The sequence below is a fragment of the Podarcis raffonei genome, chromosome Z (assembly GCF_027172205.1).
Source record: "Podarcis raffonei isolate rPodRaf1 chromosome Z, rPodRaf1.pri, whole genome shotgun sequence".
NCBI classification, from domain to species: Eukaryota; Metazoa; Chordata; class Lepidosauria; order Squamata; family Lacertidae; genus Podarcis; species Podarcis raffonei.
The window spans coordinates 11,110,671-11,126,209 of record NC_070621.1 but is presented as its reverse complement, the minus strand read 5'-3'; the positions used below and the strand labels follow the sequence as shown (position 1 = coordinate 11,126,209).

Sequence of the window (15,539 nt, the reverse complement as noted above, 5' to 3'; positions counted from 1 at the left end):
TGAAGGGGGCCCTGGAGGGGAGGTGGATGTCAGGGAACTGCCATCGGAGAAACAGGAGGTGAAAGGGCTCACAGAGGCTGAGAGAGACTTATCCGCTGAGGAGGGAACCAGCAGGGGGAGAGGAAGAGCTCCAAGGGAAAGTGAGTCGGAGGGAGGGCTCAGAGACACTTCCAGCGAAAATAGCGGGGAGGTTTCAGGACCTCCCATAGGGACACCCACTCCTCGCCGGAAACTGTCACGCCAAGAGTCCAGAAGACGCGTTTCCATTAAGGAACTTTTATGCTGGAAGAAGTTCCGTAAACGCCCACTGTCCGATTCTACGAGCGACTGATGGAGCCATGCTTAAGGAGCTCCGTCACAGACAGAGGTTTGTGGACTTAGCCAAACTCTGAGGGACTAGGACTTTATGCACAAGCAGCTCATCATCCCATCACACGTATGTATTTTTGTTTTTGTCTGTCCTTTGATGCTATGGCCTGTTGGCTATGCAAATAAAGTCTATTCTATTGTATTCATTGCAATTAAAGAATTTATAGTGGAATGGTGACATTTTCCTTTGAAATTGTAGGAAGGACTTTGTATGCCTTAATTTGGCACAGGTATTTTATTTTCGTTATAAAAACAAATATACACCCCCACCCCCCCGCTTCACTTTAATTGTTCTCCGAGACATGGAGGGGGAGAAAAAGGCAAACTGGGACATTCTGGGATCAGACGCTTCTGTAATTCTGGGACTGTCCTTGGAAAATTGAGACAATGATTCCATGGGTTAAATCATTTTCCATGGGACAATTAGGTTAATGACAATGATTCCATGGAATGGAACTGACTGGTTGTCCCTAGGCCAGTCTGGATGGGGAAGATTGGAAGAGGAGGAGGGATGGTGCACAGGTATGAAATTTACGGCATGTAATGCCTTAAAAGAGAATATTATGAAAATGATATATAGGTGGTACATGACACCAGTCAAGCTTGCAAAAATCTATCATTTGCCCGATAATAAATGTTGGAAATGTAAAGAAAATGAAGGTACATTCTTTCACCTTTGGTGGACGTGCCCAAGGATTAAGGCTTTCTGGGAGATGATCTATAATGAAATGAAAAAGGTATTTAAATATACCTTTCTGAAGAAACCAGAGGCCTTTCTCCTGGGCATGGTCGGCCAATTGGTGTCAAAGAAGGATAGAACTTTCTTTATGTATGCTACAACAGCAGCAAGAATACTCATTGCAAAGTACTGGAAGACACAAGATCTACCCACCCTGGAAGAATGGCAGATGAAGGTGATGGACTATATGGAACTGGCGGAAATGACTGGCAGAATCCAAGACCAGGGAGAAGAGTCGGTGGAAGAAGATTGGAAGAAATTTAAAGACTATTTACAGAAACACTGTAAAATTAATGAATGTTAGAATGATGTCGGAATGAAGTTAAGCGGTTTTAGCAGCAATGTTACAAAGGAGTATGTAAAAATGGATTGTTAACAGGTGAAAATGTAAAGTTATAATATATTAAGATAAAGGATTAAGATAAAAACAAAGAGGGAAAGGATTTGCTGAATTAACCAACTGAACTGGAATACAAAAAAGGGAGGTGTGAGGAGGTCAGGGAAATAAGTAAATGAAAGACAAGACATGGAAAGATGGATTTATTTTTAATTGTTTTTATTCTTTCTGTATTTTGTATTTTTTGCTTCTTTTCTCTATCTTTTTCTTACTTTTGTAACCTTTTCTGAAACTTCAATAAATATCATTTTAAAAAAAAAGGAGGAGGGATGGTGCTCCAATAGCATCAACAGTAGAATATATCCTTTATTGCCATACTTAAAGACCCAGGTTGAAGTTCTGGGGGCATATGATTCAAAGTCAGGTACATTTCTGTTGGGGAAGAGGCATAGTCCATTAGTAGAGCATGTGCTTTGCATGCAAAATGTCTTAGTTTCAATCTCTGGCATTTTTAGGTAGGGCTGAGAATGTTGGAAACCCTGTTGGAAACCCTGGAGAGCTTCTGCCAGTCAGTGTAGACACCACTAAGCTAGATGGACCAATGGTCTGACTCAGGATAGGACAGCTTCCTATGTCCCATCAGTGGGGATACCACCACTGAATAGATTATTTCTTTAGTCACCAGGCCATGACTAAGGTCCGAGTCTCTAGAAACAAACAGTTTTGTCTCAATGTAGCCCAGAAGTTCCAGTTCTGATCATAGTTATCTGCATAATATTTGAGAGAGGAGGGTGGGAGAGAAGTAGCTCCCCACAAGGTCCCCCCCCCCGCCTGTCTTTTATCTTCTCTTTTTTCAGAAATTTAACATGTGGAACAAAGCTAACCCCTGTTGTAAATAAAAATATGCCCTTTTCCCTTATGGGGTATCCAAGAGCCCATTTAGAGTCCTTACATAGGTTCCCTATTGGTAGGAGAAAATAACAGAGGCCAACCAGAGAATATTGAGAAGCAAAGCAGCTAGTAAGCTTGATCTTTATTGATCTGTTGCAACAGGGTACTCCCCTCACACGCAGGAGAGGAAGAGGACCCCCAAAAAATGCTGTGCAAGGGCTTATAAAGACTTTTGAAATTCCCATCCTCTAGATCCAGACCACCCCCAGAAACATTATGCATTCATCACAGAAGGGGTGTAACCTAAGACCACCCCCCAGATAAGGAGGTCTAAAACAGAACATTTGCATGTTGTTTTCTCCTGTCGCTTTGTTTATTTCCTGTCTGGCAGGTTACTTGATTGGATTTCTTGGGGAGCCTGGGCAGTCTTTTGTAATGATAAGGCTCACACCCTTATTCAAACACAGATTAAGACAGGATTTGTGAAGGAAGAGACAATGGGGAGGCTTTTCCATTTTGACCATGCAGAGAAACATTTGCTCAGTTTAGGAATCAAAATGGTTCCAGGTTGGCTTTCCTGTGCTGATCTATGTATGTGTGTTTATGAATGTTGCCATATATCTAAGACCATAAAATTCCTATCACACCCCCTCATCAGAATATGCTCCTCTATTTATTTGTTTATTTTGTCCTGGCCTGCATGTATCATTGTACAGTGGATGATAGGGTTGCAAAAGTGATCGGTGTGGGATGCACGTCCCACAGTGTTCACAACCTGAACAGTACTGCATGTGTGTGAAAGGTCATGTATTTAAACTCTGGTTAGCAAAGCACAGAGATTTACAAGTGGGTGGGAGTGTGTGTGTGTGTGTGTGTAGACAGTGGCGGAGGAAGAGGAGTGCGGGGGGAGTGCACCGCCCCCGACAACGTGCTCCCAATGGGGTGCCATTGCGGCTGCACCACCCACCCACACTGGGCACCACGCCCCCACAGGCGCCACGCCACGGCCCCAGGATGCGCGCCACACCCCTGGGATGCGCACCAGCCCTGTCCTGTCTGCTCTCCGCCCCCGGTGAGGGAGCATGAAACTCAGCCACTATGTGTGGATTGTATTGTATTGTATTGTATTGCATAAAAGTCATTCAGCACCAGCTTGGAGAAAAATGATCTCACCCCTCCACCACACCCTGTCCTGTTTTGCCAGAACAAAGATGGCAACCTTATACTTAACACACTCTGGACACTTACGCAGAAACAGACTGGCAGCTGGCCAAGATGTTTAAGAGTTTCGCTGTTCTGAGGGCAGGGAAATCCTAGGGTTGAGATTAAAAGTTCTCTGTCACTCTAGAACCACAACTCTGCTCTTAAAAAAGAGCCAGACTTTGTGTGTGTGTTAAGTGACTAGGAAATGCATAGAAACGTATGGGATGAACGAATAACCCATGGGAACACTTAAACAGCCCAGAAGCAAATAAGCTTGAACACAGGAAAAATGCTCATTATCATATAAGCATCCTGCAAACAAGGGACGCGGGTGGTGCTGTGGGTAAAAGCCTCAGTGCCTAGGGCTTGCCGATCGAAAGGTCGGCAGTTCGAATCCCCGCGGCGGGGTGCGCTCCCGTCGTTCAGTCCCAGCGCCTGCCAACCCAGCAGTTCGAAAGCACCCCCGGGTGCAAGTAGATAAATAGGGACCGCTTACTGGCGGGAAGGTAAACGGCGTTTCCGTGTGCGGCTCTGGCTCGCCAGATGCAGCTTTGTCACACTGGCCACGTGACCTGGAAGTGTCTCCGGACAGCGCTGGCCCCTGGCCTCTTAAGTGAGATGGGCGCACGACCCCAGAGTCTGTCAAGACTGGCCCATACGGGCAGGTGTACCTTTACCTTTACCTTTATCCTGCAAACAAATCAGAACAAATTCTCCATAAACAGGCCATCTGGAGAAAGTCCCAAGAACTGAAAATATGACCCCCATTCAGCTGGTCCCAGTGAACAATCTAGCATCTGTGTGGATGCTTCTGAATGGTTTGAAATCTCCTCCCAGTTTATTTATAAATAATATTTATAGACTGCACCTTGTCCAAAATGTAATTTGAAGGTGTAACTCGGTGGCAGACCTGAATCTGGCATGTTGCAGTCATTTAATCTGTGGATTTCCAGAACATGAGAACCACTTTCATTCTTTGGTAATATGTTATTACCTAACAGCACTTCTTATTTGCGTGGATCAAGCTTCAGTTCATTCACCCAAATTGAGCTCATTACTGGTTCCAAACAGCTGCTCAGGACAGGCAGGGTGACACCTGGATTAGATGAAAAGGAGAGAGGGAGAGATCAGGAAAATGTGAACTGCACACTGAAAGCTCTCCCATCTAATTCAGTTCATGATGCCCAGGTATGTCTCTTTTCTCTCCCTTTCCTGGGTCAACATCGCAGTCAGATGGTGAATCACAGCTAGACTTTCCTTCAAAGAACAGCAGATTATGATCTCCTTGCCTCAGCCACTTGTTAGGCTTGTTTTTCCACTGAACTCAAATTTTACATCATGCTAGCTGTTCCTGCTAAACTATTTTGCATACTGTGATGTGTCTCTGGATCTTCTCATCTCTTACTTTTCTCCTGCGATGAACAAGACAAGACATCAGACTATTGGCTGATGGTCTTATACATATTTTTGGGATAAATTGGAAGAGCTGGGGATTCTTTGCATTAACTTTTCTTTTTTTTTTTTGAAACGTGCTTGCTCTGGCGGATTTTCTGGTTTTTTATTTGTAGGGTGAAAAGGAGGAGGGAAATAGACAATTGGCACTTTCCTGTGTGACCTGAAGACAAAAGCAGGTACTGTGTCCCATTTTACCTTTGTCTTGTTGTGCTAAATGGTGCTAAATGTGCTAAATAATTATGCTCCTTGGTGGTCTCTGAAAAACATTTTAAAAAATGTGCTTTGCTTAATGGTAGTAACATTTTAATAATATATGTAGGAAGTACATAAACCTGGATCTTTCAGAAGACATTAGGAGTTACTTGAAGCTGTCTGGAGGGTTTTATCTTTGGCTGATGACTTTTCTCTTCTCCGGTAATTGCTGTTTTTACTGATATTTTTTATTAATTAATTAATTTTGCTTATGTCCTGCTGCTATGCATGTTATAGAACTGAGGTCTTTGTGTGTGTCTCATCTGCTTACTTATTTAGTATAAATGTGATCCTTTACAGCCTCTGTGCTACTGACTCTCAAACTATGGGATTATTGAAATATATACAGTGGAACCTCAGGTTGCGGACATAATCCATGTTGGGGGAACGTCTGCAACCCGCAGCGTTCGCAGTCTGAAGCGCTGCGCCGGCGCGGGCACGATTTGACACTTCTGCGCATGCGCGAGCTGCGAAACCCGGAAGTAACCCGTTCCGGTACTTCTGGGTTTCCTGCGGTCCGCAATCCGAAAATGCGTAACCTGAAGCATCCGTATCATGAGGTTTGACTGTCCAAATATATACAACAAAAATTAATCTATTTGAGTCAAGCCACTAGACCCAATTTTTTAAAGCAATGCAGACAAAAGTTGCTTCTGCCCCCCCCCCGATTAGGAGCCCTGAAGCTTAAGCATCATTAGTTTCATAGTAGATCCATTTGTGTGAGAGTGTGTGTGTGTGTAGATAGATGATAGATAGATAGATTATAGAAAAATTATTAGATATATATTATTTATCCCAACAAAATATATAAAAACACAGTAAAAGCTCAAACATAAAAAACTTCCCTGTACCAGTGGCTGCCTTCAGATGTCTTCTAAAAGTTGTGTAATTCTTTATCTCCTTCACATCTGATGGGAGGATGTTCCACATGGTGGGTGCCACTATGAATAAGGCCCTCTGCCTGGTTCATAGCTGTCAACTTTTCCCTTTTTTAAAGAGAAATTACCTTATTCCGAATAGGATTCCTTGCAAGAAAAGGGAAAAGTTGACAGCCATAGCCTGGTTCCCTGTAGCTTCACTTCTCGCAGTTAGGGAACCACCAGAAGACCCTTAGAGCTGGATCTCAGTGTCTGGGCTGAACAATAGGGGTGCAGACACCCCTTCAGGTATATGGGGCCAAGGCTGTTTCGGGCTTTAAAGGTCAGTACCAACACTTTGAATTGTGCTCAGAAATGTACATGTGTTTCAACATTTCTCTGATGAAAATAAGGACATCCCATTCCATAATGATAATTTTACTGTTTATTCCCCACACATCTTATTGGGTTGCCCCAGCACTCTGGGCAGCTTCCAACATATATAAAAACATAATAAAACATTAAAATTTAAATACCTTCCCAATACAGGATTACCTTCAGACGGCTTGGGGGTTGGATAACTCCATACACTCCAACATTTATCCAGTGAAAATAGGGACATCCTAAGGAAAAGTGGGACATTCCAGGATCAAATCAGAAACCAGGACAGCTTCTCTAAATCAGGGATGTCCCTGGAAAATAGGGACTATTGGAGTGTCTGAATGTACTGGGAGCCAATGTAGAGCCTTTAGGATTGTTGTTCTATGGTCCTGGCAGCTGCTCCCAGTCACCAGTCTAGCTGCTGCATTCTGGATTGTAGTTTCCAAGCCGTCTTCAAAGATAGCCCCACATAGAGCACATTGCAGTAGTCCGATAACCAGAGCATATACCACTCTGACGAGACAGGGTGCAGGCAGGTAGGGTCTCAGCCATTCTACCAGGTGGAACTAGTAGACAGCTACCCTGGACACATAATTAACCTGAGCTTCCATGGACAGCTACATGGGTGTAACTAATGGGGTGCAGGGGGCAGCCCCCCTGCCCCCAGGTCAAGTAAAACTATCTAACTGACCAATCATGTTCCCCTTAACCAAGCCCTGTCCCCCCAACAAAAATCCTGGCTACACCCATGGACAGCTAAGTCCAAAATGACTCCAAGGATGTGCACAGTTATTCAGGACCAGGGAGTCCCCCACACCTACCCATCCTGTGTCCCCCAGAAACAGTCCTACCATCCATCCTCCAACCGCATCCAGTCACTCACTGGTTCCGATTTAAACAAGAGGTAGAGCTGGGTACCATCCACATATTGGTAAATACACAGTCCAAACCCCTGATGATCTCCCTCAGTGGTTTCATATAGATGTTAAAAAGCATGGGGTAGAGTACGGAGCCCTGAGGCACCCCACAAGTGAGTGCTCAGGGGTCCAAACACTCATCCCCCTACACCACTTTCTGGACATGGCCCAGAAGGAAGGAGCCTAGGTTGATGGTATCAAAAGGTGCTGAGATCCAGCAGAACTAGGAAACAGCTTTCACCTTTGTCCCTAGCCTGCTAGAGATCATCTACTAGGCAGTTTCAGTCCCATGATGGGGCCTGAATGCTGATTGGAAGGGATCCAAATGGTCCACATCCCTCAGACGTGCCTGGAGTTGTTCTGTGACCATCTGCTCAGTCACCTTGCCCAGGAACGGAAGATTTGAGACTGAGCAATAATTGGCCATAATGGCCAGGTCCAAATCGGGGCAGAAGAAGGGGTGGGGTGGGGCAGACCGCCCCAGGTGTCTTCGCTGAGGATCCCAAGCCTACCCTGAGCTGTTGGGGGAAGGAGGAGGAGCTGCGCCACTTTGCCAGCAGCATTCCCCCCTTCCCCTTCATTCTGACAGCTTGAGGGAGGCTTGGGAGTTGCGACAGGAGGTGTGCCAAATGTCCACCATCGGTGGCTCACTCTGCCCCCAGCTGCAGGGCACACATGCTGCTCCATGCACCCAAGCAGCTATCCTGCGCCATGGAGGGCACCCTCTGCGCCCCGCGCCCCTCAGGAGCACGCCTGCCCTGGGCAGCGCGGGCATATGCTCCACCACTGGTCCAAATATGGTTTTTAAAGAAGCAGTTTTATTATATAATTTGTGTGTGCATGCTATAATATATATTGGTGGTGCACAATGAGATAGTTAAACTTTATGAAAAGTATAAAATCATAAATTGCAGAACAAATTACCAATGCTGAAACAAATTAATTCTCTAAAAATGTTAGATTAAAGCTCTCTTGCTGTTGTTTTTTGCTCACACCTATATTATGGAATAGGAGGGCACAGTGAGCCATAGACACAATTGCACCTGAGTGCCGTCTATGGTTCTGTGGAGTTCTGGCAGCTCTCGTGTTTATTGGGGAGCTCCAGGAAAGGATAAAGGCTTGGAAACAGCTGGAGTGCAAGGGGTGCAATATCTGTTATAGGTGTGACTGCCGAAACATATGTAAGACCATATGATTGTGCCTGCTATTGTGACAAAGAAGGCCTACTTTGCTGCGTTCACTAAATCCTCAAGTAGCTGCCTACTAGAGCCTTTCCCTGTAGCACAAGGTTTGCTTTCATCTACTCCATTGAACCCAGCTTTGGAGCCCTTGGAAGCCTGCTGAGACACTTGAGCAAGAAGGGCGGGGCGGGGGTGGAGAGAGAGATGCTCTATTCCATTCTCACTTAAAGGCAAATAACATAATTTCCATTTTCTGAAACAGTATAGGAACTGAAACATGGCCATCTTTCAAAACTTTCCCTTCTCCAAATTTTGCAGTGTAGTTCTCCAGCCAAGCTATGTGCACAAACTTGCGTAGACTAAAGTACACATTAAAAATACACATATTTGTGAAAATATCACATGAAAATGCATTATGTTAGACCATATTTGACTCCTTGTTGCAGAAGAAAGGCTTTTTGGTTTGGGATGGTCTTTACTGACCATTTCTCCCCAAAAACAGCTTGTGGAGAATAAGTTGAGGGGAGTCAGGGATGGAACTTGGACTTCGCATTCCTCTCCCTCCCATCAAATAAAACAAGTCTTCAGCTAGTATTTAAGAGTATCTGCTCTACATTTAACCTGGAGAAGAGACATTTTAGAGGCAAGACAACAGCCACCTTTAAATATTTAAATATTTTAAGATGGAGTCAGCTTTTCTCTTGCTCAGGAGGGGAAACTTGAACCAAGAACTAGGATCTCAGCTAAACTTTATGGCGCGACCTTAAGAAGTGCATCCCCCACTGACCTCCAACTCTGAGCAGGTATATAATGGACCACGAAGCCTTTCAGGTTTCTGCCAGTCTTTATGGGCTGCAAAACTCTTTGCTGCAACCAACTAACATGATTACCTCTCTGTACAGTTTTAAATTTTATCGCTTATATACAGTGGTACCTCTAGTTACAAACGCCTCAGGTTACAAACGCTTCAGGTTACAAACTCCACTAACCTGGAAGAGTTATCTCGAGTTGAGAACTTTGCCCCAGGATGAGAATGGAAATTGTGTGCCTGCGAAGCAGTGGCAGCAAGAGGCCACATTAGGGAAAGTGTGCCTCTAGTTAAGAAAAGTTTCAGGTTGAGAATGGACCTCTGGAACTAATTAAGATGTGGTACCTCTAGTTACGAACCTAATTTATTCCAGAGGCCACCGGCACACGATTTCCATTCTCATCCTGGGGCAAAGTTCTCAACTCAAGGTAACTCTTCCAGGTTAGCGGAGTTTGTAACCTGAGGCGTTTGTAACTCGAGGTACCACTGTACTGTACCCTTTATCAAAAGACCACAGGGCGGTTTACATTACAACATAGGTTTCCAAGCTCCCCACCACCTGAGATGGGCTACTTGAAAACTGCAGGGGTTCTTGGCAGACTACCTACCATATTTTTCGCTCTATAAGATGCACCTGACCATAAGACACACGTAATTTTTAGAGGAGGAAAACAAGGAAAAAAATATTCTGAATCAAATGTTGTTGAAGAAGAAGGAGGAGGGAGGATCAGGCTAAGGCATCAGGACAAGAGTGATCTTATGGAGTGAACGCAGGCTGCGCAGCACTGCCTCTTGCTGTTCTGGCTTCAGCGAAAGGAACGCAAAGCCTTTTCAGCAAAGCGGGACAAGCAAGAGGGAGAGCTGCGCAGCCTGCGTTCACTTCATAAGACACACACACACTTCCTCTTACTTTTTAGGAGGAAAAAAAGTGCATCTTATAGAGCGAAAAATACGGTAATTGTTTTCTGCCTGCTGTAGCAATGTGCTGCAGTAGATGCTGTATGCTTTTACATTTTATTTTTATTGCTTGCTTCATGTATAGAGCATTTTATTGGAATACAGTTTGAGTCCACCTTGTCAGGAAACAGCACTAACATGCCTTTGTCATGTGCACCCAGTATATGTATACTGATGCCCTGATATAGCAGGCGTGATATTTCCAGCCCAAGGGCCACATTTCCTACTGGGCAGCCTTCCGGGGGCCACGTGACAGTGGTGGGCAGAGCCAGAAGCAAAAGCAAGTGGAGCAATTGATGTAAATGTTGCCTTTGTATAACAGGCTAACATCTTCACACTCACCCATTCCTCTCCACTCAGTCTAGTAAGAGGCATTGCCAGAGTTTCCAGTACACATTTGAGCCTGGCAAAGACATTCAAGGACACTGTGAAGCAGGGTCAATAGGGAGTGTGGCAGGGGAGTGGGTGTGATATGATGAGAATCTTTTCTTTCCCCAAGGAATGTATATTATATTCAGACAGTGTTAACCAAAGCACCGGAGTGGCATTCTTTGGTTGTGTGACCTTGGGAGAAAACACAACACAAGTGGTCTTTTGGCCCAAGCCATGTACTCTGCCCACAAAGTTCAAAACATTTTGTTATACATCCAATTAGTATGTTGCTGTTTTAGTTGCTGCTCCATATGGCCAGGCTGCTCCCGGGTTGTTACCAACACAGTCTATGTTGAAGGAAGGGGAAACTGCAGGTTTCAGCTGTCTTTACCAGACTTGTGCTTTTTTATTTTGCTGTGCTCCTCATGATAAGAGCCTAGGGAGGAAACATCCAAGTCTCTCTCTGTCCTGGCTTCACTTGGGAAGCTCTGACCTTCAGCTGGTACCTGCCTGACAATCATGTTGATATGGGATGCTTGCAGATATTTGTCACAGACCTGCTTGTCCTCTTGAGAGCAGGGCTCCATAACAGAGTCTTCAGGAAGGTCAGCTGAGAGAGGCAGCTCCAGACAAGAAGGCAAGGGCTTCCCATCCAGGTTGGGCAGAATCCTGGGGCATACGTGGTACAGCAGGCAGCTGTAGCTGGACATGATCATCATGTCCCCGCTGTGCATGAACATAGCCACAGGGGCTTCATCTTGTTTCAGCCCCCCTAACAAAAATATGGATGATTGTCCAAAACTGAATGATAGAAGTGGCTGAAAACAGTCCAATTTGGACTCATCCACATGAATTCCCAGAGATGAATCGAAGTGATGGTAGTTCAGAATCCCTGCTTCCCCTTGGAAATGTGGAAAACCACAAGCTTTAGCGCCTTGCTCCGAGAGGAAAGCCAAGTCAGATGGAAAGGGGGTGTAGTGGTTGGCTGAATATTTATTTGTATTCCATTTATAATGGTGAGACAAAGTCACCCAGCAAAGCTTTTCCAGTAAAGTTTTTGAGGCCCATTTGCTGGAACTTTTGTTTTGCAGCTGATGCTGACTTTCCCCCCACAGATCAGCAGTCTCCGTAGAAGACAAGCGCATATCCAAATTGCACACATTAGGCTTCTGGGTGTACGTCTTCAGGCACTGCTTCACCCAGTGATGCTGGCAGCCTGGAATGAAGGGATCTGGGATAAATATAACCCCTGGGTAGTTATTGAGACCATAGGCTTTCCATTGGCTGGACACAGTCTTGCTCTGTAAGCATTGTGATCACTTACTGAAGAAAAACTCAAGGGATAGCTGACAATCTGAGGAGTTAGTCAATAATTCCATACCTCAGTACACCTTTTATGGGTGTCTGGCCTTTTGTTGTTGTTGTTTAGTCGTTTAGTCGACTCTTCGTGACCCCCTGGACCAGAGCATGCCAGGCATTCCTGTATTCCACTGCCTCCCGCAGTTTGTTCAAACTCATGCTGGTAGCTTCGAGAACACTGTCCAACCATCTCGTCCTCTGTCGCCCCCTTCTCCTTGTGCCCTCCATCTTTCGGAACATCAGGGTCTTTTCCAGGGAGTCTTCTCTTCTCATGAGGTGGCCAAAGTATTGGAGTCTCAGCTTCACGATCTGTCCTTCCAGTGAGCACTCAGGGCCGATTTCCTTCAGAATGGAGAGGTTTGATCTTCTTGCAGTCCATGGGACTCTCAAGAGTCTCCTCCAGCACCATAATTCAAAAGCATCAATTCTTCGGTGATCAGCCTTCTTTATGGTCCAGCTCTCACTTCCATACATCACTACTGGGAAAACCATGGCTTTAACTATACGGACCTGCTTTTTAAGATGCTGTCTAGGTGTCTGGCCTACCCACCCCTAAAAAACCTCACCCCCAGCTCTGCCACAGGAGAAGCCTTCCCAACCATCCATCTGGTATTCCTGCTCAGCAGCAAAAAAAAAAAAAAAAAAAAAAGATAAAAGATGGTGAGAATCTTAAAGGACAAACAGAGAGGCTTGGAGGTCTGCATTCAGCCTCTAGGCTTCAGGTTCTCCACCCCTGCTATAGAGCTTTAGAAGTATTTTTTTAAATACTGAGCTCAATTCATATACACCTAGCTATGCAGATGATGTAGCATATATTCTTGTTGCATATAGGACACTGTATTTGAAGAATGCATGTTTTGACATACCTGTATTTAAGAATTGGCAATATATTTATTTACTGTCAGACTGTTTGATGCCTTTTGTTGTAGTATGAAATTAAATGGAGCTGTGTCAATAACCACAAACAGATTTCCCTGCCTCACCTTTGTGAATTAGTCATATCTGCAGTGAATTATTCATATTTGCATATTTCTCCCTGTTCTGGTCTCTTGTATAGAAAAAAAATTCCATCACAATAATTAAGTTTTAAAGCTTTACTTCAGAAACTTGATTTAAATGTTATGAAAACAGTAATTGATACATTGTATCAGTTATACATTTCCCTTCTTACATGCACTGGTCCCAGTATAAGTCTCTAGAACATCTCAAACCAGGTTTTCCAGCTAAAAATAAATGAACTTTGTCCCGTTCTGTTTCCTGCTTGCTTGCATCTTCGGCAACACCCAGAGAAGATCTGTGTCAGCTTGCAACAACTCTGTGACTCCGAATGGGCTACTTCATAAACCTAAATAAACATTATGAAATTCTATCCAAAGATCCATGGCCAGTCACAATTCTGGCCCATGGAATATATTGCAATGGAAAAATACAAGCTCTCATCATGTGTTCATAGATTTTTCACAGTAACTTAAAATACAATGAAATTACTATTTTATGTAACATTAAAAAACTTCAACAACCTTCTCTCTGTTGCAGGCTCAGCAGTGGAACAGATGCTGGTGTGGATCTCAAGCTGGAAATGATGTTCCGTTTTCGAAGAAGAACTTTTTTAGCTACAGGGGTATGTCTGGTGGCTCTTGCCTCTATACTAACACTTTCCTACTACCGGATACAGAAATACTCTTTACTACCCAAACTTGTTACACAGAAAGAAAAAGACCTCTGCAAAGGATGGGTCACCAATAACTCAATCTCTGCTTTGAGTGACAACAGATCTTTTATCATCACTCCATACTTCGATGACAGGGTGGAAAAGCAGACTCGGGTGATTGGGATTGTACATCACAAGGAAGTTAAGGACCACTATTGCTGGTTTTGTTGCCCAGCTGATGATGTGGCCTTTATCTCTAAGGCTTCAATAGAGTTCCACTTGGATCGTTTTGGATTTCCATATGTGGTCACAGACTTGATTTGTTTGGAACCCTCACACTGTGAGCCTCGTTACATGGCATTGCAGTCATCTGGCGAAGGATCTGACAGTGGCATGTCACCACGGTTTGAAATAAAAAATCGCCAGCGACAAAGGACTCTGGTGGACTTCACAGTGTGCATCTCCACCATGTTTGGAGACTATAACAACATCCTCCAATTCGTGCAGAGCATGGAAATGTATAAATTCCTTGGAGTGCAGAAGGTGGTGATCTATAAGAACAGCTGCAGCCAGTTGATGGAGAAAGTCCTTCAATTCTATGTGGTGGAAGGTACTGTGGAGGTGGTGCCCTGGCCAATCACATCCTATCTCAGTGTTTCTAATGAATGGCATTTCACGAATGATGGGACCAAAATTGGCTACTATGGACAAATCGCTGCTCTGAATGACTGTGTCTACCGGAATATGTACAGGAGCAGGTACGTTCTGCTGAATGACATTGATGAAATTATTCTTCCCGTTCAACATATGGATTGGAAAACCTTGATGCAAAACCTTGAGAAACAAAATCCGGAGATTGGTATCTTCCTCTTTGAGAACCACATTTTCCCAAATAATGTCTTCACCTCCCCCCCTGTTCATGTTCCACATTCTTGGAATATGGTACCTGGAGTCAACATCCTGCAGCATGTCCTCCGAGAACCAAACAAGAAAGAGATCATAAACCCAAGGAAAATGATTGTTGATCCGAGGAAAGTGGTTCAGACATCTGTTCACTCTGTCCTTCAGGGGATCGGAGGCAGTGTGGAAGTCCCTGCAGATGTTGCAATTGTCTTCCACTGTCGGTCTCCTTTACAACCGGATTTGCCCAGGGAATCCCTGATCAACGACACAATACTCTGGAGATATAGCACATCACTAATAGGTAGAGTTAACAAAGTGCTACAGAAGATACCATTTGAAGTGGTGAAGTAGTAAACACAGGAAACATTACTGATATTTCCCTTTGGAGGTTCATCCAAAAAGTATTTGGGAGCAAGTTGTACAGGATGAATTTCCAATGCATGTTCAAGAGAGGAGTACCATGAATTCAAAAGGAACATGTTTGTTCTTGACTTTCTTGAGAACGTGATTCATGGAGCTACAAAAAAAAGTGATGGCATGATTTGTCATGCATTGCAAAAGTGCACTAGATATGGGAAATGATGGGTCAGAGACCCAGTGGTCCGTCTGTGTCAACATCCCATCTATGATAGCAGCAAGATTTTTCTGAGGTCATGGACCAAAATCAAGGGTAGCCATCAAAGGCACCATCCTTTTTGCACTGAGCTCCTAGCAACAATTTTAAGGATTAGGGTTATATTCACTTTTAGTTCTGCTCAGAATAGACCCATTGTAAAGAATGAACATGACAAAGTGAGATCCATTAATTTCAATGGGTCTCCTCCAAGTGCAACTTAGTTGAATACGACCCATCCTTGATGAAGGGTCTGTTTAACTCATCCAGTACTGTGTGTAGTCTGTATATAAA

The 15,539-nt window shown here is 44.2% G+C and overlaps 1 protein-coding gene and 1 pseudogene across 1 annotated transcript; one reads left to right on the top strand and one right to left on the bottom strand.

Moving 5' to 3' along the window:
• Window positions 1-5,065: 5,065 nt before the first annotated feature.
• On the top strand, window positions 5,066-15,117 carry LOC128406498 (uncharacterized). The gene is made up of 2 exons (XM_053373942.1): window positions 5,066-5,170; window positions 13,615-15,117. Exon 2 carries the CDS (start codon window positions 13,658-13,660, stop codon window positions 14,981-14,983), a length of 1,326 nt encoding a protein of 441 aa, XP_053229917.1. The 5' UTR covers window positions 5,066-5,170; window positions 13,615-13,657; the 3' UTR covers window positions 14,984-15,117.
• Window positions 11,097-11,989, bottom strand: LOC128406949 (nucleic acid dioxygenase ALKBH1-like; annotated as a pseudogene).
• Window positions 15,118-15,539: the final 422 nt, after the last annotated feature.

Excerpts from the sequence above, each read along its gene's own strand:
- LOC128406498 (XM_053373942.1), top strand. The coding sequence starts at position 13,658 with ATGATGTTCCGTTTTCGAAGAAGAACTTTTTTAGCTACAGGGGTATGT.